General features: G+C 32.0%; 1 protein-coding gene across 2 annotated transcripts; it reads right to left on the bottom strand.

Annotated features, from left to right (window-relative positions):
* Positions 1-1,548: 1,548 nt before the first annotated feature.
* Positions 1,549-15,690, bottom strand: Mocs1 (Molybdenum cofactor synthesis 1). Of its 2 annotated transcripts, XM_088235129.1 has the most exons (11): positions 15,446-15,690; positions 15,277-15,370; positions 12,399-12,566; positions 10,132-10,295; positions 7,642-7,726; positions 7,109-7,172; positions 6,896-7,034; positions 6,571-6,681; positions 5,784-5,904; positions 3,792-3,857; positions 1,549-3,003 (listed from the first exon to the last, which is right to left on the bottom strand). In XM_088235129.1, the coding sequence occupies exons 1-10, from the start codon at positions 15,548-15,550 to the stop codon at positions 3,802-3,804; spliced, it is 1,107 nt and encodes a 368-aa protein (XP_088091255.1). In that variant the 5' UTR covers positions 15,551-15,690; the 3' UTR covers positions 1,549-3,003; positions 3,792-3,801. The 2 variants fall into 2 exon arrangements, with proteins under 2 accessions (XP_088091255.1, XP_088091254.1); XM_088235128.1 differs by lacking the exon at positions 3,792-3,857.
* Between the last annotated feature and the right edge of the window lie 254 nt (positions 15,691-15,944).

Here is a 15,944-nt window from a genome sequence, read left to right as displayed (position 1 = left end):
CAGCTGTTATAATGAAAAAATACGAATACATGCCGGGGAGGTCAATCCCTGCGAGCCAAATAATTGCCACAGCTAATCTAAACTATCAAATCATATTGCCCTGATAAGAAATTGTTTGGAAGACAAAAAGGACTCACAGCGGACTGTAGTTTTCCTGGCTAGAACTGGAGTGGGGCTCCAGGTCGATTATGCAGTCTCCATGGTCTGGGAACGGCTGGGCACTGGCTCTTCCACTCGTAACTTTTTGATGGATTTATTGCACAATTACGCGCCGGTAATTATCCATACAATTAATTTACCGATCGGGTTCTTATTTAAACAGCGATAACTAAGATCCCTGACTCCCGTCTCTAGGCGACGGAATCGACGGCAAAGAATTGCTGGCTGAGAAAATAATATTTAATTAATTCATTCCGCCCTTAGCAATTATTTGGAGGAATAAGATTTTGTCCATCTTCAAAATGATGGAATCCGAACTATTCAGCGGGAATAAGTCCGCGATCCGACAAGATTAAACTACTAACACAAACCGAAGTAAAAGGACTTAGAATGCCTTAGAATGCTTTAGAACGACTTAGAATCACTTGGAATGATGCAGAATGATTTAACATGATCTAGAAGTATGCTTCTAAAATTAAAGTTTTGGCTTTTATAGCATTTAATTAATAACATATTACGCTTGACAGTATGAGTGGCCAATAGCAAGAGCTAGACCTGTAACTGTCTTAGTGTAACATTAAATGTCCAATGAGAGACAAGATAATACATACTTAAAATGGCCGCTAAGATTCTACCCCTAAGTAAGCCAATAAGATCTATTTGCGGTCCATTTTAAAATATGTTGTGTTATGGTCACGCCCACTTCCTTTATTTGTGTGCATAATTCGTGGAACTCCTGTGAGGTGACTGATGTTGGCGGAATGCAAAAAGGAACAGATCCTCACTATGGTAAACTCTTGTACATTTGAACATCTGGCAGCTATATTTCATTGTGAGTTATTATTTCCTTTGACCATAAAGCTGTCTCAGCGAACATGTCCCTAATTTCATAGATAGGGTGACCATAATTTTAGTATTTTTGTAATAATATACCCCTTGAGTCTAACTATTTCTTAATTTTACGTATTAAATCTATACTAATATATATATAGGTAGGTTAGATCTGTAAGAAAGTTATGTAAATCTACTACATAACATCTTTCTGCAATTGTTACAAAAGGTGTAAAAATAATGGAGTAAGTATTACTTACTTATTATCTCACTTTCCTTCAATCATCCTTTACCACTCCTTATCAATTTCCTTCTTTTCCTTTCCACTATCTCCTTGTTTTGTCCATATTTATCTTATTTTAATATATAGTTATATTTATTATTTATATCGTTTAAACTTCAAGCCGTCGTCGCTTTATTACAGTATTATTTAGTGAATACATATAATTGGATGGCAGGCCCTACTATGTATACATTTTATATAGTTTTTTTTTTTAAATATTCATTTAACCTGTACTGTTTGTATTCGAAATAAATAAAATAAAATAAATTACAGAATTTTTTATTTTAAAAACATTATTTATTGTGAAAAAAATATAAATGGCATATAAATATAGAACATTTCTCCAATAAAAATATATTTCTGACTGCACTGCATGCATATATATTATAACTTGAGTCCTAAATGTAATTTCATCTGACTTTTAACACAAAACCTTTGGTATTTTAAATCTAAAATAGTTGACTATTTAAAACTTATTTTTAACCTCCAAAATAAACACAATTATTAAAGTATGACTTCAAAGAATTTTACTGCCTTTTTTCAATATTATTTACAGTACAAACGAATAAATCAGTCTTTTACGATTATGTTTTCTTGGTTTTCTATAATTTATAAATACATATAATTAAGCCAAAAAATAGTTTAATTAAAAAAATATTGCTTTTTCCCAGGAACATTGATTTTTTTTGTTCTAAAACTAATATAAATTTTCTAGACTATTTCCTACACATAGTTTTATAAATTTGTTCAAAACATCAAGGCACATTATTCTCATTAAATTTCTGATCATTATCAGATTACAACCATAAAATAATGTTAAACATTATGTAACTAATCTTTTAGGCTGTATTTACTTATGTGTTCATAGAGCTGTAGAGATAAAATTAGTAAATATAATATTCTTATACCCTATTAAATTGCAATAGTATAATCAAAATATAAGCTGAATGTGATCACTGCGAAAATTAAAGCCTACAATAATGTTAGAGAATATGATTAAAAATAATCATTACATTAATGTACGCCAAAAGAAAAAGGAAATATCACAAGAAAGTTATACATTCAAACATATGTAGGGTAGAATGGTTAAGTCACAGTGATAGGTTCCGTGTTGTATTTTACATAGTGTGACTTCCCACCCTCTTTTTCAACCAAAGAAATATGTTGGATGGAGATATTATGGGACACGGACTTGCACATGTCATAGATAGTTAATGCGGCGACAGTGACGGCCGTTAACGCTTCCATTTCAACTCCTGTTGTCCCGGTACAGTGAGCCTCTGCCGATATTAAGACATCCGTGTCGTTCAGCCCGAGCTTGATGTTGACACTGGAAAGAGGAATATTGTGACAGAGTGGAATGATTTCCGAAGTGCGCTTGGCGGCCATCACACCGGCGATCTGCGCAACTGTTAAAACGTCTCCTTTCTTTACGTTGTTTTCGGTAATCAGTTTGATAAGTCGTCTGCCGACCCGTACGCACCCTGTCGCGCGAGCCATGCGTTTGGAGGGGGTTTTATCGCCGACGTCCACCATGTTAGCTCTGCCGCCTTCATCCACGTGACTGAGTTTGCTGCCTTTCTCTGTTTTACCCGTGCAGTAACAGCGTGCGAGTGTGGGTGAAGATGGAGTAGTCCAATTATTCAGTAATACATTCTGCGATGGAATGTGATATTTGGTTCGGTTTATTTTGTTCCGTGTCAGATGTGACTGGGTATATTTTATTAATTCTGTAAAAAAAATAATCGGTTTAATGTGCTGACAACAGTACAATAGTTGTGAATGAAATTTAATGTGAAATGATTAGTGAATTCTTTACGGGATTTGGTGAAACAAATACGGAATATTTATTTATTTTCCAGTCCAGTCAACAATTATTAATTACGCATTATAGAGAAAGTTGAAAGACAGGCTGGTGAAATTTCAAAATAACAATTATACATGTTAAATTATGGAGTTTTTTTTTCATTTGAATTAGGCACTCGGATTTGTTACAAAACATGATAAAAATTAAAAAGAAATTAACAAATTAAGCTTCAGTTTTTAGTATTTTCACAAAAAGTTAAATTATAAAGATGGGAATATAAAATATCAATATATAAATAAAAACAGCAAAAAGCTTTTGCATGGATAAGACAGGCAACTTGCACTATTATTTTTTTTCTACAGTACTAAGTAGAAACATAGTGTTATGGTTCAAGTATTTTATTATTGTCAAACATTTAACAAAATTTTATGTGGATAGAAATGTGGCACAAATTAAAATATTTAGAATTATTGATAGGCTTAAAACTATTTTAAAATATTGTAGTTCAATTACAATCAATAATTGAGTAATCTCCAAGGAAAGCAATGGTATTTGATATTGGTTAAATCATTTTAGCACAAAAAATCATTGCATGAGCCCAAGCAAACAAATAATAGTGAAGGTGCGATGCGGTGACTGGGACTAGAGACTAGGTGATTGTCCATATAATAAGATGAGATTGTGCAGTGCATAAACTATAGTTGTACGTACATTAGGTGTGCTATCCACCAATAAGAATCATTGGTCTATTCTCCATTTGTGATAGATTCAGCATGCCTAAAAATACATACTTCAGATACAACTATAATTTTGTAAAGTGCTTGTGTGTTATGTGTAAACAACTTTAAAGGCAATGAGGAAGTTCACTGGTTTTTTTCAATTTTTATATATCATATTATCAGCGTGACCATTTTGTAAAGTTTTGTATTTCTGAAATAACTCGGCGTGTGACGTCAGAGGTTCTTTTCCGGTTATTCTCTATCAGTTATTCCCATCGGTCCATTCACAGCAGGCAAACCGGAAGTCTTCCATAACTCTCATATCATAGGTTGATCCGTATGAACCAGTGACGTCATTCAAAGTAGTTTTAATTTTTTTTTTGTACATTTTCAAGAAACTTTGCCATACAATATAATGCTCCAATTTTTACTGCGCACAAGAAAACATTTATCGTATCCAATTTTCCGTAGGGCTGAAGTTCCTCATTTATTTAAATCAATTGAGAAATATGTTATGTATCACAACTTATAAACTAAAAGAGAAACAAAAAAATAAAGTTGATTGTCCCTTTTCATTCAACTGTTCTCTTATGTTAAATCTGCCCTTTTTTTGCTTAACAAATGTAATTTTGGATCCCGTTTTCAAAAAATTTGAATAAAAAAATCCTAACATTGATTGCATCATAATCAGACCCTTTCCACACCTGATGGTGGGTAGGTATTTGTTAAGTAAATGCAGCGTATTTCAATCGTCTGTTACGGGTGATCAATCAGCCTCAGGTATCAGTCCATTTACATTTCAGTGTAAAACCACCATATAAACAAATATTTCATCTCAATCCTCCCGGGGATCAAACACAGGACCTCAAGCATGATAGGCGAACATGCCAACCACTACAATACGAGGCGGACTTTTCTCCACTTGATTTCCTTTTTCAGGATTACCTGATTAGCCATCAAGTCAAAAGCACTCGTCCAGGATATTCATATATTTGATATCATAGATTATGGTTCTATTTCACACACGGAACTGTATTTTTCATCAGTCAGGATACAGACATACATATAAAAAATCGGCATTGTTTTTTTATGCGTAGTAAACAATCAAAATTTAAAGTTCAAAGTTGCACTCTAATGTCAAACTAGCGGGACGCTAAATGTACTCCAACTGCCAAGCATTTTGCCTGCGCTAATTTTTAGCCCTTTTTTGAAATTGTGCTTTTATGTGAAAATGGAACATAATCGCAGACGGATTGCAATTCTTGGTTGGCCTCTACATAAACTATATATTTACGTGCTTTCGACTCTGCAATAACGTCTATATAAGATTACAACACGACATTCTTAAAGTGATAACTAAAAAGACTGCATCACAAAACTGTGCTTTTTTTTTCTATAAAAACCAATGTAGGATAAACAGTCTTTTAAAAAAGTAGTAAAACAGTATGGTATTTATACAAATGCTGGATAAAATAGGCACCTTCTTTAGTCTATGGCGTTCATTTTCAAACTTGCTGTGCTAATTTGTTTGAAAAATTGTAATTTTGTTCTTTCACTATCCAGTATTATATATTTCTAAAATCTTTATAAACATTGGTTCAGTTGGCACAGAGAACCAGACACTTGCTTACAAGAGAAGAAAGGAGAAAAATAAGCTCATAATAATTTTCAAACGTGTATATTCCTGTCCCATTTCATTGAGTGACAGGGTGCTAGCGCCCCTTAGATCTGAACAACTACCTTTAGAGACAAAAATAATATTGGAGAAATGAAATTAAGTTAGTAACACAATACTAATGAGTAAAGCAAATAAATCAGATTGATAAATATTTTAACTTCTACAATTATTCATAAAGGAGACTGGCCAGCATTGAAGAGTTGCAGATAAAGCTTTATATAGGAAACTTCCCATCACAGATTGTTAGGCAGACATTGCTAAGAATACTAGGCGTAAAAATGAATTAAGTTTGACGAGTACACTTGCCTGCATGTTGCTTCTTTTTTCTACCTATTGCAGCTCCTATGAGACAGTTCAAGTCATCTTCGCTAATACTGTTTCTGATAGCATCTCGTAGACTCACTTCTGCATTTCCAAATAGGCAAACCTAAAATTTTTACACATTTTTTATTTTATTATAATTAAATTATTAATTTCTTTATTTATATATACGTCCAATGGGCATTTTTAAGGAAATATTTATGCATAGAAAATGATTATAAAGGAAAGTAGAAAGACACAATGGTATATAGTAGACTCGGTGGGAGTGGAAGCGGGAGAGAGGTGTTTATAATTGTATTTTATTTAGTGATCGTTTAAAAGAAGACAACTTGTCATCAAAGAAATCATGACTGGTATTTAATACTTACACATCGCTGCCCTAGTTCTTGTATGTTCAATATACCATTTTACAAGAGACATTTTATTTATTTTTAAAGTCAAGTCAAAGTTAAATCAGTAGGTGGAGTATGGCACTCAAAAAATTCTGAAAATACTAGTTAATAACGGATTATTTAGCTACATGGATGCGTAATAAGATAATGAACATATTGGCATTCATAAATTTTTTTTGCTAAAAATGGTCTATTGAACATACAAGAACTAAGGCAGTGACATAAATAAAGCTAAATTTGCACAATTGTTTAAAACACATATTTTTAAAATGGCGCTGTATAACAAAATTGCATACTTTGGCTTCTGTCATCATTCTTTATTTTATCATGGCAAGGAAACATATCTAAATACCACTGTCCACACAGATTCATTTTTATACCTTTAAGTTTCCATCAGCAGTTAACCTGATACGGTTACAGGAGCCGCAGAAATGTTCCGACATGGAAGTAATGAAGCCCACTTGACCGGTGTGACCCGGAACATGCCAAGCCTGGAAGATATATACGATTGAACATAATAAATAAAACCTATAGTAAAAAGGCGAAGTGACTGACTTTTTTTTTCGTAGGTTTTCATAGGTATCAGCTGAAAAAGAATTGTGTTTAAGAGGTGCGAAAAAATTAGCTGTATTTTTAAATCCTATCGATTTTAGGCTTATGGAAATAATTTTAAAGAAGTACATATTATGTGTAGCTATTTCTAACCTTTGATGTATCATTCGGCGCATTTTCCAAAGGTGTAAAGGACGGCCATCTTGTTTTGATTTTAGTAACCATTTCTTTATAAGTTATCATCGTATTGTCATTCCAATTGTTTCCACTAAATGGCATATATTCTATAAACCTAAAACATGTACAATTGTATAGTTGTAACTTTATATACAATATTGATGATTATTTATAATATTGAGCACTTACCTAACATCGACATTTTTGTCTTTGGTAAATTCTACAAAATCGCACACTTCACTTTCGTTGAAATCTGGAATTGAGGAAATATTATTAACCATTTATAAACTTGAATTATTTATGTGTTTACGAATAAATAAAACTATTACAGTTCTACTGATAAGATGAAAGATATCAAACATTTTACTGTCTATATTACACATATAAATAAGTATCCTTACAATACTGGAGATAATAGATTCACTCAAAGTCTTTTAAAAATATATATATCAATAATAACATTAAATAGACAGAATTCCAAAACGCATGGAATGTTGTGGATGGGTATACCGAATTGAATAAAACTTTGAAAAAATAATCAATGCGAATAAGTTAAAATGGAGAACTAATGATTTTCACAAAAATCGCACTGCGGAAATCACAATATTAAGTTTAAGCAAATACGTAATAATAATGAAGAAACATGATATAAAAAATAAAATAATAACAATCAATTAGAAAAAGTTGAAATTTTCAGTTCCAATATAAAATAAAATATGTACCTCTCATTACAACACAATTGATTTTAACAGGATTATATCCAAGTTGAAGAGCTAAATCGATTCCAGCCATTGCTCTTTCAAAACCCTGCAATATGAAAACAATATGTTATTTTTATTTATTAAATTAAGGATCATCTATATTATGATCACCATACTCTACGCAAATCCTGTAGAACGTAATAAATTTTAATGATGACACTTATTCTAAAGCTGCATTTTTATACAATTTCTTCAAGCTTTTGCTTACTGCTCCAGGATTTGACGCTAATAAGATCGGGTATATAATACAAAGCAGAAAAGTTCAAAAGCTGTTGAAGTCTTCGATCGAGATGTCTTGACCGTTTTTACAGATTAGTCATTTTATTTGGTAATGTATCCAAAATAAAACAAGTTTATTGGATTGTAATTCTACTTTATTTTTTATAAAATATACAAAGGGTATATTGTGACGCGTTTCGTCTTGTTAGGACATTTTCAAACTAATAGTAGTTTGTTTGAAAATGTCCTAACAAGACGAAACGCGTCACAATATACCCTTTGTATATTTTATAAAAAATAAAGTAGAATTACAATCCAATAAACTTGTTTTATTTTGGATACATTACCAAATTAAATATGGAATTCTACCAATTATCTGCATACACAATAAATAGTCATTTTATTGTATTTTTAGTTTTGGGGTGGCGTGATGAAATGAAGTTTCTTTATTTTGAATTTAAGAGTTTATTTGCTAAAAAATATCCATAATAGTGTTTGTTTTTATAACATTAAAAATAATATATAGAACAACAACAACAAACCATCACGCCGTTTCTCCGTAGGGGTAGGCAGAGAGGATAGAACACCATATCACTCTATCTTTGGATACAGACCTCGCTTCTTATACATTCATACATCTTCTCATGCACGCACGCCGATTATTCCTACTCTTGACATGTCCATCTTTAAGTATTTGATGGACTTGATCGTGCAAAAAGTAAAATTGTGCAAATTAAACACTAGTGTATTTCACAAAAACCCCAGGTTTCCATTATACGTTTCACGATAAAATTTATTCTGTATCTCAGTGGATAAAGAACACAGTTCTGTGTGTGAAATAGAACCAGAATTCTATGAAAGTGTTTGTGATTTGATGGCTACTCTCAGGTGAGAATTAAAAAATAATAATCATAGTCAATAGAGATAAGTCCGCCTCGCAGTGTGGTGGTTTGTTTGCCAACCATGCTTGAGGTTTTTAATTATTAAATAAGCAATAAATTTTGATGCTAATGGAATAAATATTTTATTCATGCGATGTTGGATAAATTTTCTACAAAGGTTTAAAATAAGTATATTAGTGGGACAAACAGCACATATGACATTTTGGCGCCAAACTTGTACGCAGTGTTTTTTAGAAGCGCGGTCGTCAGTCATAACGCGTGATGACAACTGCGAGCCGTTGTGTATGAAATTTAAATTAAAATTAAACTGCAAATTATAAATGAAAACTTGTTTTGAATACATAGATAGTTATATCATTAGAATTGTAAAAATCCGATCTAAATTTATATTATATTTTTAACGTTACTCCCAACTTGTGAAAATACCCAATTCCTGGCATGAAATATTTGTCCAAAAGGTAGTTTTGCACTGCAATATTTTACTGTCCCTGTACTGATTACCTTAACTACACGTAACGTATTTATTTATTTATATATCAATGGTTCAAAGAACCATTTACAGTAAAAAGTTTTACAGAAATAATCACAGCAGTGAACAATTCATTATGTAATATATAATATGAAATATAACTATATAATTCAACTAAATAATTAAAACTAAACAAACTAATAAATTATTTTTATTAAAACTGCAAAAAAGTAAAAAAGAAACATACAAATATAAGATGACAAATAAAAGATAACAAATTGAAGTGAGAAAATGTTCTAAATATAAATATAGGAAATTAAAATTGAGAATAATTTAACATAAACATAAAGTGACTAGTATTTAGCAGGTTATAATGAAAAAGAAAAATAATGCTACAATAAGATTTTATAAATAATATGTTTTTTGGATCAATGTGAAAGCTTTAATAATCTTAATAACACCTTTATTTTATCAGTTGGTTGGAAGAAGTTGGAATTTGGCAATAAATCCACAAATGTATAATTTATATATAAAGAAATAAACAAAAATACGAATCCAAAAACAAACAAAGTTAAATTTAATAATATATTTTTAAATAAATTCATTCCTTTTCTAAAAAATGACAAGTGAGATTACATTTTAATGCATTTACAGAGTTTGTATTAAAAATATAGAATATTTTTTTGAACTAATTTCCATACCTATGTATTCTAGATTATTATAACATGTGATGCATTATTATAACATATGATCGAGATGCACGATCATTTGGTGTGCCAATGCAGAGCCCTACAAGTAAGGATGACGATGATATGTATTTACAAAAATAATATTATATTTCAAAATATTCTCAAGTCTTACTCTGCTCCTGGCCATTGTCTCATATTTTTCTGGTTTGAGGGTGTCCAGAGATATATTGATAACATCCAGCCCAGCTTTCTGTAAGGCCACAAGTTGCCTGGTGAGAGTGAGTCCATTAGTGGTCATGGCCACTGTCTCCAGACCGGAAAGACTCTTTAGAGATTCTACAAAGACAAGAAATATTATGAAAAATTGAACATGCATGGGTATTATTATAATATACAGGTATTATAATGTGTAATAACACGATTTAATCTATCTGTAGAGATCCAATTTCCTTATCTAAATAATGTTTTATAAAAGTTATTTTATTTAACGATTATAAGAAAAAACATATTATATTATGGATAAAACAAACTGGTTCATGAAGTATAAAAATTGAAAAATATTTTTAAGCATTGCCTAGTCAGATGAGTCTCACTCTACAGCTCATTAATTTCACAGCAATCAATATAGGGAAAAATTGAAAAAAATGGATATTTGAACATAGGCAGAATGGTAAATGTTACACAGTGCGTGAAGCAGCCACTTAAACCATTCAATGACAAGCCATAAGCCTTGTAAATGCCGAAACTTTTATATACGCTTCTCTAAAATGTTCTTTACCTCTGTTGTAATATGTTAATATATTATTAATTGTGTATTTTACTTTACTTGATATTGTACTTGCTTTATTTATTTATTTATATATACGCCCCCCAGTAGGCATTTTTAGGGACATATGTATGCATAGAAAATTATTATAAAAGAAAGTAGAAAGACACAATGGTATATAGTTGACTTGGTGGGAGTGAAAGCGGAAAAGAGGTGTTTATTATTCAATTTGATTCAGTGATTGTTTCCACCGGCAACACTACTGACTAGTCCTACTCGTTAGCGTCCACGTCGCGTACCCGGACAATGGGATCACACTCATAACGGTGTGATCGCAGCAGATAACGAGAGTATGAAAGGCGAGTTTCTGGCGCCTGCAAACCAGAACCAACCAGCAAAGGGAAGGTAACCCCGACAGAAAAATCCACCAGAGAAGGCAACGGGAAACCACTCTGGTCATCTTTTCCCAGGAATCACTATGGCGAATACATACAATAAGCAGTTGTCCTGGCTGCGGAGTAGCGCAGGACCGAGATGCTTTCGCTGTAGTGATCGCCAACGTCGGGAAATCTGACAAGGCACCTCAAGAAGAAGAAGATTGTTTAAAAGAAGACAACTTGTTATCAAATAAATCAAGACTGGTATGTTTGTTGGTAGATTTAAGAATTCTGTAGTATGAAAAAGTAAGTTTTGTCTGAGGTTTCTAGTTGGGATATTTAATTTTATTGAGCTCAGTGGTTCAGGGGCATCAAAGAGTGAGTTGAGAATTTAAAATAGGACTAGAAGGTCGAATTTATTACTTAAACTATTATTCCAATACAACGCTGCTGGAACAGCGAGAAAGGGGTGACTTGATAGAGACATAAAACACAGTCACTATAGCTGCCTGCTATTTAATTTTGGATTCCATGTTCAAACTAAAACAAGATGCTCGACTTCGAGGTCACAGTCTCAGGCTGGAGAAAACCAGATTCAACCTAAACCCACGGAAGCATTTCTTGTGGAATAGGATGATTAGAATAAGCTGCCACAAGAGCTGGTCTCAGCATGTAGTCACACCAACTTCAAAAATAAGCTTTGTTTTCAGAAAGTTAAAATATGCCAACAAGTAACTTTTGTTCAAATAGATTTAAGATCAGCTTTAAACTGCTTGCTTAAAATTAAAATAATAATAAAAAATGTAACTAGGTAGGAGTGTAAAATAAATAATGTTAAAGAACTCCTCAACGTGGGTCATGCAGTGAGGGGTTGAAATTGTAAAAACACAAAAATAATCATTAATTGTAAAAAAAAACTTCCTAGATACAGTTTGCAAAAACTCACTTGTCGGAGGTTAGAAATGATTTTAAATCAAATATTGCAGCACTAATACTTCATCGGAATGATTTATAGAGAATAAGTATATTTTTAGGTGTAAATGTGATTTATTACAACATTGTTTCGCTAGGTTGACTAGCCTTATGTGGCAGTTTGATGAGGCTATGATCTCGGCATATCATTTGATTAATTATACAAATGACACACAACATTCCATCCCAAACGACTGCTTGCAACTAAATTACAGGGGCGGGGAGCGAAAGAGTGGGAGGTGTTAGGGATCTAGTTATAAAATTAATCAACTGCCACGTGAGGCTGGTCAAGCCATAGTAAATGTTGTAGAACTTTTAACTTACTAATAATGTGTACAATATCCTTCCTAACAGTGGGTTCTCCACCAGTGAGACGGATCTTGGTGACTCCTTGCTTCACAAACACTTCCGCCAACTGGAGCAACTCTTCAGTAGTTAGTAAATCATTTCTCGGAGTCAGTTTTACTCCTTCTGCGGGCATACAGTAAGTACCTTAAATCAACAACAAACGCATGGTTTATTAACAAAACTTAGTAAATCCTTGCTAGATTTGAATTGTTACACGGCATGTGAAGTGGTCACTAAAACCAGCCAGTGACGGGCCATAAGCCTGTTAATACCTAGACTTCAGTATAACTTTCTTAAAAGGTTCTCTATGCCTATTGAAATTAATTTTTTTTAACCCTCAAGTAAGAGCGTGACCATGGTCACAGTGAACACTGTCCTCACTTCTATTTTTAAGTAAATATAGTTGAGTTTACTATATTTCAGTGCTGGATGATATGTCTTGGCAAATACTCTCGCTACTGGAGAGTTTTATACCTTAATAATGTCGAACCATTGCTCAAGGGTTCCTGGTTTGATATGTTGTCCCAATATAGCACCTTAAATATTTTGTTATTTGTAATGTTATTTTGGTAAAATAAATTAATGTACCAATTAAAGGTGGTAAAAAATAAAATATTTATTCTTCCAAAAACAGTTTTACACCAACATTTAACTGCTACGGTAAAGAAAAATGACATATACTGACTGGTTTTTTGTTACAAGTAAGAAGTCGGCTTCGTGGTGTAATGGTCAGCGAGTTTGCCTACCATGCGAGAGGTCTCGGGTTCGATTCCCGACATGGTTGATATGAAATATTTATTTAAAAGGGTGTTTTCACACCTGATTATTTCATAGTCCCTGGACTGGTGCCTGAAGCGTAAGACTGATCATCTTACCTTCATGTAACAAACAAAGATCAAGATACGTTGCGATTGGTGTACCAATGCAGTGCCCTATGCACCATTAGGTGCGGAAAGGGAATGATGATGAAGTAGTTGCGTAAGTAATTGCTTGTAACAGATTTTTTTACCAATGCAGCTCTAAGCTGTTGTTTAAAAACTGTTAGATAAAACAGTTTAATTTTTTAAATTGTCGGTTACTCTAACTTTTTCCAATAACCGAAACACCCATCTTTAGTAACAATACAGTGCCCTATGCACAATTAGGTGCGGAAAGGGAATGATGATGATGATGATGATAATGATTGAAAATTATACTGTTGGCAGTATTAAAAAAAACCTCTTTTTTAGGTTGAGTAGGTACATTTCAAAAAATTTACAAGTTGAGCAGAAATGTTTTACATAAGAAACAATTAAATATAATATAAAACTTGTTTATCAGATGTGCAAAATTTTTTTTGGTAAAGAAATTTTTGCTTTATTATGGTTTAACCTAAGATTTCAATTTTGGAGCTGTCTTTATGTTGTAAAAACCGTGTTAGAAAATGGAAAACAAGTTGTGACAGAGCGGGACTCGAACCCCAGACCTCCTGACGACAACCCGTCTCCAAGTAATAATTATAATAGACAAATAATATGTGCAAATATATTTATTTTTTGTTGAATGACTAGCAAATTTGCTTGAATAATATTAATGATGCAATCATCTTTGCATGATAACATAATATTAGTATGGCCTTCAGATAAGTATTCATTGATGAGCATGCAAACACTCGTCAACAAATAATGACGCTGCCAATTGTATTAATATTATCAACATTTAAAGATGACAGAGATCAGCTCGCATTATATTGAAACAAACTAAGATTTGCAATTTGTATAATTGAACCCCAAAGTTCACAATTTTTCTAACAAACACAATCTGCAATGAGGAAGTTCAGAGTATTTTTTTATTTGTAAATAGACTATTGAACTAAGCCAAAAATGATTTTTTAAATATTTTTATATATCATATTATCAGCGCTGTGATTTTTTAAAGTTTTGTATTCCTGAAATAACTCTGCGTGTGACGTCAGAGGTTCTCCTCTGTCAGTTCTTCCGATTGGGTTGTTTATGGTAAGCAAACTGGATATCCTTCATAGCCCTCATATCATAGGTCGGTTCATATGAACCAGTGATATCGCTCAAAGTAGTGTTTTTTTTTTTTTTTAAATTGTACATTTTCAAGAAACTATGCTTTACAATTTAATGCTTTAATTTTTACTGGGTGCAAGAAAACATTATTGTATCCAACTTCCTGTAGGGCTGAAGTTCCTCATTGAAGTGTTTGAAATAAATTAATATTGATTATATATACTATCTTGCTTACTCCATTGTACGTGAACTTGTGATAAATGAAACGAAAGATTTTTCTTAGAATTAATTATAAATTTTAAAAACAAGAGTGTGTTTAGAAAACAACGTATTATCATAAAAATTATAACATTTCTCTCTCCCAGCAGAGGTGCGAGGCTGTGAAAGTGAAGTGATGTTTCGGAGAAAACTTAAAACCCACTTATTCTCTAAATCATTTGAATAAATCCGTAGCATGTGACAACAAAATAAATTGTTTTAATTAAATTACAAATTTAAAAGCTTCAATTAAATTAATTTAACAATAGAATCACTATGTAAAGCGCCCTTGAGGTATTTTATTACGAAAATGGCGCTATATAAGTTATCCATAATAATAATATAATTTATATGAATTTTTTGATTTTCGAAAAACTGCTTAGCAGCCAAAGGGTTAAACATGCTAAAAATAATTTTGATAATAAAATTGAATGAAATTAAGAAAATAAATTATAATTTATCATATCTAACAAATTGGAGAATAAACTAAAAGTGAACAATTAATTACATTTGGAACGTTTTGCGTAAGAAGGACAAATGTTTTTATAAAATACAGAGTTCAAATATTTTTTACGAGTACTTACATCGCAAGTTACATTTTTCTGTCAGTGATATTCGAAGGTAAGTGTGACGTCGCCCGTGAGAATCAACCAAAGGATCGGTGATTAGTTTGTTTAACTAAAATGCAAAAAATAAGTGGAATAGAAACAATATTTATAAAAAATATATTATCAGCTATAGAAAAAGCATTACGTTGAATGAAGGTACAGACGTAGAACTCAGATACTTCAAAGAATATGGCGAATAAAATGAAAAACATTGTTTTCGACACGCTTTAGATAAAAGTTTCGAAAACATGTTAAGAGAAAAATTATTTTACTTTTGAACGATCTAGTTGGAATCTAATAACTGGCGACCGGTAATACAGAAAAACTGGAAAATTAAATGCCTAAAACTTTGCCCTCCAACTTTCTATTTTGTAATTTGACTTTGACCATAGAAAACAAGAAAACGCAGAAAAGTAACAAAATATTATTTGAAAATTTATCATAGACAATTATAGTGATACCATTTAAAGGAGGGATAAAATCCCATCTTAATATCAATGGGTCCCTTATGCGTAAACGTACGTTGGTTTATGTTTTTTTTACGGATGTTCCGGAAGCGGCAAATTTATAAATTTAGCAAGTAATATGTATCACGTATTATGTATCAAGTATTATGTATCAAGTTTTATGTAACTAAGTATAGG

The sequence above is a fragment of the Micrasema longulum genome, unplaced genomic scaffold, assembly GCF_059751315.1.
Source record: "Micrasema longulum isolate JH-2025_06_02 unplaced genomic scaffold, ASM5975131v1 h1tg001338l, whole genome shotgun sequence".
Lineage (NCBI taxonomy): Eukaryota > Metazoa > Arthropoda > Insecta > Trichoptera > Brachycentridae > Micrasema > Micrasema longulum.
The sequence above is the reverse complement of the archived record's forward strand: the minus strand, read 5'-3'. Positions and strand labels throughout refer to the sequence as shown.

What these genes read in the sequence shown, in the direction of transcription:
- Mocs1 (XM_088235128.1), bottom strand. Translation starts at nt 15,550, where the DNA reads ATGTTTTCGAAACTTTTATCTAAAGCGTGTCGAAAACAATGTTTTTCA. An exon ending in AGACAATGGCCAGGAGCAGA is followed by an intron (nt 7,727 to 10,131) that starts GTAAGACTTGAG and finishes TTCATATTGCAG; the next exon opens with GGTTTTGAAAGAGCAATGGC. An exon ending in CAATTGTGTTGTAATGAGAG is followed by an intron (nt 7,173 to 7,641) that starts GTACATATTTTA and finishes CCTCAATTCCAG; the next exon opens with ATTTCAACGAAAGTGAAGTG.